This window comes from the organism of the source record quoted next, unplaced genomic scaffold (genome assembly GCF_019419815.1).
Source record: "Pyrus x bretschneideri cultivar Hongxiangsu unplaced genomic scaffold, Pyrus_bretschneideri_v1 Contig31, whole genome shotgun sequence".
In the NCBI taxonomy this organism is placed as follows: Eukaryota; Viridiplantae; Streptophyta; class Magnoliopsida; order Rosales; family Rosaceae; genus Pyrus; species Pyrus x bretschneideri.
Window position 1 is genome coordinate 4909931 of NW_025999624.1, and position 9600 is coordinate 4919530.

Sequence of the window (9600 nt, forward strand, 5' to 3'; positions counted from 1 at the left end):
GACGTTAAAGCAAGCGCTACTTGGGAGGCAACCCATGCAATCAACAAAGGAAGAACTTGGGAATTGCTCCACACTCAGATTTGCGTCCCTAAACCCTTTCCTTTGTTGCTTACTTTATGCTTTGTGTAATGTTTTTAATTGTGTCTAAAACATTGAGGACAATGTTAGTTTAAGTGTGGGGGGTAACATTCTGTTTTGATATAGTTTTGCATGAAATTCGTAGGGTTTTACCACCTAGCATGTCTAAACTTGTTTCCCATTGTTTTTATAAGTTTTTAAGCTATTTTAGAGTGTTTTAGAGTGTGTTGTCTTAAAAATCCGAAAATACCATAAAAATTTGAAAAATTGTTTTGAAAAACCCAAAAAAAAAAAGAGTTGTTTTTGTGTGTTTGTTTGTGTCGTAGGTTACCTTCCAACACAATGATGAGGATTTGGTTTTTAATTGCATGATGGTTAAAGAAAGTTACAAACATGGATGGACGTTTGATATACTCTTTGGTTTATGCTTGGTTATCGTTATAGTTTACGAATTCACTTGTAATCACAAATGATAAAAATTAGTTTTTGTAACATGCTTGAAGGAATGAACTTAAACTAACGCTACATCCCTGTGAGACTTGAGCCTAAACGTTATTTGGAGAGTTATAATATGTTCATCATTGTTTTCTTAAGTCGTTGCATGATCTCATTATTCTTTGCTTGGTTACTACTTAGAAGGCGTTTCATCACTTAGTTCCAAATGCTAGAACTCATGCCCATTTCATTCAAAGCATGTCATTGATTTGCATAACACATATTCAAGATGAAGTTGTGTAGTGAACACCATAGCCAAATTGCCATATTTGCCTTTTCATTTGTTTTGTAGGATTTAACCCCGTTGAGCCTTGTGTAGCCTATGTTCTTTGTTAACCCACATTCTCCTCGCATAGCCTAGATTAGGACCATCCGTACCCTTGTTCTTGAAGCATAGTAAGCATGAATGAATTCCCTTTGATTAATGTGTTGCAGGAAATAAGTGTGGGGGAAGGATTATGGATGTGAGTTTTTGTGCCATAGGCACGGTTAAAAAAAAAAAAAAAAAAAAAAAAAAAAAAAAAAAGAAAAAATGAAAAAGAGTTGAAAAGAAGTGAAAAAGAGTTCCAAAGTATTGGTTGTTGAAGTAAGTTGTTTAAGGGCCCATACTCTCCTTTTCTCACTCTGAGCTCATTTCCTAAAACCCTAGCACCGTTTCTCTCTCAGTTCCTATCAAATTCGAGAGATTTCTCTCTCCATTTCTCTCAACCTAGCCCCAGCGCTGCTCACCCCATTCCTCTTCATCATCTCAGTTAAATCCGTTGAACAATCAACGATGCACCTCCACACGACCCATATCGAATTATCCTCCTGCCTACGAACCAACCTCCATTTCGTGGATCCATCATCCTTGCAAGTCGCCGACACCCACAAATGAACTCAGATACCACCATCAAAAGTAGGGTGGAGCTCTCGAAGATGTCAGATTTGAGAAGGGAAAAGGTAAAGTTTCGTACTTTAGTGTTTGATCCTGAAGTAGATTGAATTTTCCCTCTCTCCAATCCAATTCTTCTCCTTCCCAAATTTTCTGCTCAAATCTAAAAAATTCCAGGAGCGGAGCGGAATGCGCGAGCTCTGCTTCCGGGCCTCCCCGAAACGCTTGCAGGTCAGTCGTCTGAACCGATTTCTGACTTTTGGATGTATTGCGTTTGAAAATGCCGAAAATTAATTGTTTTGTTGGAGTCCGATTGATTTCGGAGGATCGGTGGTGGTTTTTAAATTTGTATTTGTATTTGTAAAAAATTGGAGTGAGTTTGGTGTGGATCCGAGCTAAATTAAGTAATTAACTGACTCTGCAATTTTTAAAAATTTTCATTTGAATTTTGTTTCAGCAATTTCAGCTCAATTTCTATGTTTTATGAATTTTAATTTTAATTATTGCTTTTGTGGAAAGAAATTTGAATTTTTATGTTGTTTAATAGAAAGATAGGTGCTTGGATGGGAGTGGACGTAGGAGCAGGGAGTGTTGCGAGGAGGGGAAGTAGTATCATCATCTGCTGTGTTGCAGTAGTGAAGGGATCAGACGTCGGTATGGCATCTGCTAGCCTGGGGAATGGTGGAGTTGGCAGTTCAAGGTATGTTAGACAATAGATGTGGCATAAGTGATAAGCCATTTTCCCTCTCTGCAAGTGTTAACCTCACCTGTGTGGGATTATGAAAAGGAGGGGCTTTCTTTTGCTTTGCATTGCGAGGGATAGAGGGAGACTTAATTTATATATTAGCCTTATGAGTTTACGGACCTTCTAATATTTCGTAGCGGGCCTGGAAGTGATTTTCCGGGAACAGGAAAGGTAATTGAGATTAGTCTCTTATTGGTTGATCATCCTCTATATATTTGATGAAGCTTCAACTGGCTTCTACTAGACAACCCCTCATTTCTTTATGGTAATTGAGCTTCATCTCTAATTGTTTATTGTCTGATTAGATTATTATAATATTTGGGTTGTTGGATATGTTGGATTTGAATTGAATTTTTGTTTTCATTTTTCATGGTGATGGATTTTCGAATGAAATGCACTCAACCCTGAATTCCAGTGGGGGTGGCTGAAGCAGCTGCCGGATATGACTTATGGCAGCCAAGGTTCCCTTATTGTCATGCTTTTAGTTTTATTAAATATGACAAGTTGGTATAAATATATATGTATATAGAGAACTTACATCTCTTGATAGATTGTGTTGCTAGATAGTTTTTCACGTTCCTGCTCAAAATAAAGTTTATCATGTTATTCTGTCCAACTATTGATTTGGAACAACGTTATGTAAATACTTTTCACACACCATACTTATAACACATTAGTCCTGTATTTGAAGACTTATATACAATACTTATAATTTGGATGAAGAGATCCTGATCTTTGTTTTTGGGAGTTTTTTATGCTCTGCTTTTTGAGCGAATCTTTGTTTATCATTTTTTATCATAACATGGTCATATGGTGTTACTGTCCATCCTTTTAGTTGTTAAAATCTGCTTTTTTGAGTTGTACATAGAACTCATAACGTAGAACTAGAAAAATGCAGGTGCAGAATGAACGACTAATCAATGTGAGAGAAGGGTTCAATTTTAAATGGGTTGTTATCAACCATTGAATTGCTTTTGGAGTTTTCATTTGATAAGAGAGATGGGGGATTCTTTTGGGTGAAACTTTTAATCCGTGAGATTTTTAGTTAGGTTGTGTTGTGGGTTTTTGCAAATTTCTATCGTGTTTGTGCATGCATTTTTTGTTATAGATTTGGAAGAAAATAGCATTACAGGATGTTGAGGGTTTGTTGGTGGGGGAAGGCAGCAGCGTTAAGATTTTGCAGGTGAGATATTAGGGTGAGAGAAAAAGGGGACAAAGAGCATCGAAGACACATTTGGGATTAGGGGTAGCAAAACAAGGGAAAAGAATATGACAGAGGAATGGACTCTTAATTTTTTCTTAACTGGTTTGGGATTTTTCTTGCCTTTGGTGTCAATCGGTGTCTGTTTTTTCATAATTTTTATTACTAATTTTTATGTCGTTTGCGATTTTGTATCCTAGGATTTTTGAATTTTATTGTTCATTATCGGTTTTTTAAAAAAAAAATTTGTCTTTGTTTGTTTGTTTTATATGTTGTGTTTGTGCTGGGACGCTGTTTTGCAAGTTCTCCTTCCATTGGGACCGCTGCATTTTTAAAGTGTTGAGGGTGAGATTTAGATGCTCAAAACACTCCATTTTTCCCAAATATGCGCGTTTGGTTCTCTTCGGTTTTAAATGTTTAAAATTAAATGGTTGTTTAGATAAAATGGTTTATTAGTTTATCTTATGTGTTGTGATCAGGAATTCAATTAGATTGGGTAAAATGCTTTATCAATTTACTGTTATAGGGAATTTTGTGTATTATGGTCTGTGAGTTTTATTGCTCATCGTTTGTTCTTTTTTCTTTGTTTGCCGGTTTCTTTTGCAGGGGATCACTACAGTTTGGGAGTCAAAATGACCACACTACCTCGTCAAGGGTTCAGATCATGCCGTCAGGTGATATGAGAGAGGGGGTTGGATGGTAATTTTGTCCATATGGTTTCGGACGGATTGGGATGAGTCAGGGACTTTGTTCATTTAGTTTGTTTCTAAGAGAGAGAGAGAGGGGTGAGGATGTCAGTGTCGATCTTTGATTCAGTGAGTGAGAGTGTGACAGTGAAAGAGAGGGGGATCATCGGGATTTCAGGGAGAGAAACACAGAGAGAGGGGTGATGGTGAACAAGCGCGAGTATGGTCCCTTAGTCCGGGAGTCACTCTTCATTGTCCATACTGTATTGCATGCTCAGATAAGTGTCTTTTTCAATTACATTTTGTACTAAAATCTATTTTTTTTAATTGTTTCTTGCATTTATATCTGCGTGAATATGGTGATTGAAAAGCCCAAAAAAAATTTTTTTGTACTGGTTTTGTTAGGTTAGGCAGCATGGTTTTTGGTTATTTTATTGTTATTTTTTAAATCGGTTGGGGGATTTTCTGGGCGTCTATTTAATTGTTTGCCCTTTGGTTTTTTTCATTCTGGGTTCCCCTCTTTCATTAGAGAGTACAAAATTTCCAAAGGTAAACATCCTATCCCTTGCTTCGCTTTTCTGTCCATAGCCAATAATCGGTGAAATAAGTGTGGTTCTTGGATCTGCGGTCTGAAACAAAAAAATTTGTCTATTCTCTGTGCCAGCTAATGTATCTATGATTTCTTTGCAGGACACTACTGCAACGCTCAAGTCTGTTTGGAAAATGGAGAGCACACGACTTAAGTATCTCAGACCCAAGGTAAAATGTAATAATCTCTGGCTCCCTTTACTAATGTACGCTTGCATGCACTAGATCTGTGAATTTAAATTATGCATGTGCACTCTCTGTGCCAAAAGTTTTTAGATCCGAAGCGGTCAGGATGCTAAGTTAGGAAGGTTAATTTTGTCCTATGGTTTTGGGACGGATTGGGATGGGTCTAGGTGGCTGTCATTCAATGAGGGTTTGGTGAATGAGAGCCATGCCGCCTTTGCACAAAGAGAGAGGGAGGGAGTAGTAGGTTGTGTTTTATTGTCTTCACTGCACCATTAGTTTGATTGCCTATCCCTGTGTATTTGATTTTGTCTGGAAGATGACTTCTAATTCCTATAATAATCAGATACTCAATCTTCAATCCTGCTTAGTAGCAGCAATCACCACCTGTTTCATGAAAGGTACACGTGAAGCAGTTGTTAATATTTGGGAACCAACAGAGCTCCTTATTTTGGGGGTTTGTTTACATTTTTGGCAGGAGAACGATTTAGAGCAAATGACTCAAAAAGTTAAACTTCAATATCGAAATTAATGGAAACCCATTGGTATGATTTCTTCATCTGAAATTTTTGATTACCCAATTGGTTGTTTCATCAATTAATTGTGTGTAAACATTTATGTGTAATTTTTTACTTCTTCCACTTAAATGGTAAGATCAAATTAAGCTTAAGAACTTTGGGTTTTGTAAATGTTGTGTAATTAAATTATTCATATTGTCAATTAATTTTGAGCAAACATTATGGGTAGTTGTTAATTTCCCTCAATATTTGATAATAATTAAACTAAAGCTGAGAACTTTGTATTTTGTTCATTACCTGACGTAGATTTTACTTGACAGAGAATGTACTTTCCTTGATATTATTCATGTTTTGTTTTCTTTCATATCGCGTTGTAATGGGTCTCTTTGGAAAAACAATTCTTAAGACCAATTGTGAGGTTTGTTCTTACATGGTACATGAGTGTTTTTATAATTCTTTTGCACAGTTGTTAGTATTTGTAGTTGTGATTGGTGTTGTCCTAAATGTTTGACTTGAAGAAATAAGACACTACTTTTGATGAACCATATTGAGAGTGAAGGAATCTCCTTTTGACCTGATCATGTTGGAGTACATTTACACTACGGAAATTCATGGACTCTTTTACTTGCCCCTTTTTATTTGTATTTGTTAATTACATGACAAAGTTTTCGACCCGTCGCATCGCGCGGGCATGAATCCTAGTTGCTTCGAATATAATAGTAGAGATGAAAGTAGCAGCGTCTAATGTGTTTAAGAATGTATCAAAAAAATAATTTAAGAACCTAATTTTCACTTCGATAATAATTTGGGACTAAATCCCGCAGTTTATCTTATTATTGCTTCGGCAACGCAGCCAAAGTCGAGAAACACACCACAAACTTCAAGATTGATTATGGTGACATGCATTTTGATTCAAAACAAACCATTGCAGAATCTTACCGAACTGTACAAGCACAGTTAGAATTGTGCAACATTTGTTATGGTCTGTAAACTTTCCAGATTTTGTGCAAATGCAAATGCTACCAAACACATAACAGTTACATTCTTCTGTAGGAAATGTTTTCGACAACGTTTACAGATAATCAAGCTCTAGTTGAACTCTCTTCGGATTTCGTCAAAGAATCAGGGCCTTATGCTTCTAAATTATTAATCACGATCGCATGTACAAACTACAAATTCATTGCAACCAGAGGTTGAAAACTAGTCAGATGTACCTAGATTGTCACGCAGACTTGCCGTTGGAGACACTCTGAATAAGCAAGGGCTTCTTATATGACTGCAACAAGAGAGAAGAACATACCACGCTTAGAGATGAAGCAGCCATACATGCACCTGCAAGCCTCGGTGGTAATCGAATTCCACTGAAAGGGAACAAAACTCCAGCCGCCACTGGCATGCCAAGGATATTGTAGCCCAGGGCCCAGTCACAATTCAATCGAATTCGAGACATGGTCTTTCAGGAGAGATCGATGGCTGTAACTTCATCTTCCAAGTTGCTCTTCCTCAGAACTATATCAGCTGCTTCTATAGCTACGTCGGTGACAGCACCAATTGCCATGCCAACATCTCCTGCAACTAAAGGCCGAGAGTCATTGATTCCATCTCCCACCATTGCCACCGCCATTCCTTTCATCTGCATCCAAATCCAGTTTAATAAGTCTGAAAACGTATGTTTGATAGATTGCACTCACATATCAAGTCGGAGACAAACTTGATATAGAAGAATGAGTGTGAAGATTTCTACAAGACATTATGATAACTCATATACTTCATACAATTATACCATCAATTCCTAGCCTCATTGTGATATTTTTGAGTTAAACTAGTTGTGTTTTACCCTCTTTTGTTTTAATGTATAGTCAATTGTATTTTAGAGTCCATTTGGGGGCAAATGAGGCAAAATGATGTTGAAAGTGGAGAATTGAATAAGGATTATGATGTAGAGAGAGAACCATTGAAGATGGTGATGAATATGGCCCTTAAGAGACCAATAACAGAAAGAAAAGAAAGAGGTTTGAAATAAATGCTTAATTACTGGGATGTGTTGCCATTATGTAACAGCCTCTTTTTCCTTATAAAACCTAACTTTTCAACCACTTTTACATAGGCCCTCTCTTGGGGACAACCAGAGTTCTCTTCTCTTTCTTTGGCCTTTCTTCCAAAAACAAAACCTTATTCCTTCACCATGTGTTGCAATCAAAGAAACCACGCAGCTGCGCTATTCTTGAAGGAGTTCCACATCAAAATTGCTTCAGGGGGTTTCTTCTATGGATTTAATTTCACTTATGTTGTTCTTCATATTTACATATTTTGTGATCATGTTGTGTAATTAAGTTCATAGTTGGGGATTTCGATGTAGCCTTGCAAAACTACTCTATGTTATTAAGTTCACGCCCATGTATTTGTCATGCAATCTGCTTGAGAAACTTGCGGAAAGAATTAAGCATGCCACAAGAACAACCAACTGAGATCTATGTCGACAACAAGTCTACAATAGTTCTAGCAAAGAATATGGTATTCCATGATAGGAGCAAACAAATAGATACCCGCTACCATTACATAAGAGAGTGCATTGCAAGAAAGGATGTGCAAGTTGAATACGTGAAGTCTCAAGACCAAGCCGCCGACATATTCACCAAGCCACTCAGGCAAGAAGACTTTGTCAGATTGAGGAACTCAATCGGTGTCACAAGACAAGATTAAGGGGGGATGTTGAATGCTAATCTTCTCTTGGCCCAAGACAATGGATCCAGCCCATGCACAAAGAAAGATTCATGCACACGCTAGAGAATTCTAACAATACACAATGTCGGTGGCACCATGCTAGAAAACTCTAGAAATTTTGTTAGTGGAAATGCATATTGGAAGTTGTAAAATTGTGAGGACATTAGGCAAAGCCTAAGTCGGTGTGCATGCTAGAAAGATCTAGTTGCTTGTAAATTTGCGTGGTTGTCATGCAAAGCCCAAAGGCGGTGGGTATGTGTTGTAATAGTAGAAGTAACAACCAGTGGCGGATCCATAATTTTAACATAGTGGTCCTAATATAAAAGCTCAAAAAAAAAAAAGAAAATAACATTAAAAATAAATGGAAAAATACAACTTCGACAAAAAATATGTATGAACTAACACTGTAACATAATCTTCGACAAAAAAAAAAAAAAAAATACATTGTAACACAATCCAAGTAATATTAGAAAATCCTAACGAATCAACAATAAATATGTACGAACTAACACTAAAATAGATATGAAAAAATCCTAAGAAATTAACAAGGAATAAGGCTGAACTTAGTTTAAAACCCGTTAGTATTGATTGTTTGACTTTTTATCAAAAATCCTTACCAAAAACCATTATCAAAGACCCTTACATATAAGTATTCACTGTTCATCCTTTTGTTTTTAATTAGTGTTCTTAAAAAAATAAAAATAAAACTAAAAATCCAAACAAATTAACAATAAATATGTATGAACTAACACTAAAAATAAGTATGAACTGACACTAAACTAGAAAACTTACAGAAATTCTGAAATTTCTGTTGATGGCCTTCGTTGGCTTGGGTGGCATGAGGAATAGGAGCGGCATGCAATTAGGTATATTATATTTGATAAAGTTGAATTTGATTGAAAGCAGACCAATAAAAAGCCATGGGCTTTTATTAAATTTCAAATTGTTATCACGTGGGTTTTAATTTTTTTTTTGAATGACTTGGCTCAAAACGATGTCGTTTTGCCAAGTCATTTAAAAAAAAAAAAAAGCTTTCTTCTTCCTCCTCTAGTTTTGCACAGCGCAGCAACCATGGCTGCTGCTCTTCTCTACCACTTCCCAGACTTGGGTGGTCCTAGGAGGTTCTCACAACCATTTATCCAAGCTTCCGGGTGGTCCCGAGACCACCCTGGTCTCTTCGTAGATCCGCCTCTGGTAACAACTAAGAGAGCAAGCAGTTAGAAGTAGTAAGAAGTGAGAGTAAGTAGAAGAAGCACCCATAGCTTCTAAGAGTGTTTGAGTGATCCTTCTTGTATTAGTTTGTGTGAGAGTAAAAAGTTTTTGTGTATTAACTTGAGTGTTTCTTTTTTTCTTTTCTATCAATTTTCGCTGCATTATATTCTTCTTTATGAGATAAATATCTTCAAGGTAGTGAAGCCTTTTTAAACCCCAACAACCAGTTGGTGGCCAAGATGTTTTGAGGGTCACTAGTGATGTGAGCTTTGAGAGCAAGAAGCGCAGACTGATCT

The 9600-nt window shown here is 36.8% G+C and overlaps 1 protein-coding gene across 8 annotated transcripts; it reads left to right on the forward strand.

Annotated features, from left to right (window-relative positions):
* The first annotated feature begins 1179 nt into the window (after positions 1–1179).
* LOC125480061 lies at positions 1180–7163 on the forward strand. Of its 8 annotated transcripts, XR_007260467.1 has the most exons (7): positions 1180–1515; positions 1625–1678; positions 1995–2147; positions 2330–2653; positions 4000–4838; positions 5329–5395; positions 6422–7163. XR_007260467.1 is itself a non-coding variant. In XM_048590306.1 (4 exons), exons 1-4 carry the CDS (start codon positions 1447–1449, stop codon positions 4094–4096), a joined length of 369 nt encoding a protein of 122 aa, XP_048446263.1. In that variant the 5' UTR covers positions 1180–1446; the 3' UTR covers positions 4097–5213. The 8 variants fall into 8 exon arrangements, 1 of the variants encoding a protein (XP_048446263.1); XR_007260466.1 differs by lacking the exon at positions 6422–7163 and having other exon boundaries at positions 2330–3738; positions 5329–5913; XR_007260465.1 differs by lacking the exon at positions 6422–7163 and having other exon boundaries at positions 5329–5913.
* The last annotated feature ends 2437 nt before the right edge of the window (positions 7164–9600 follow it).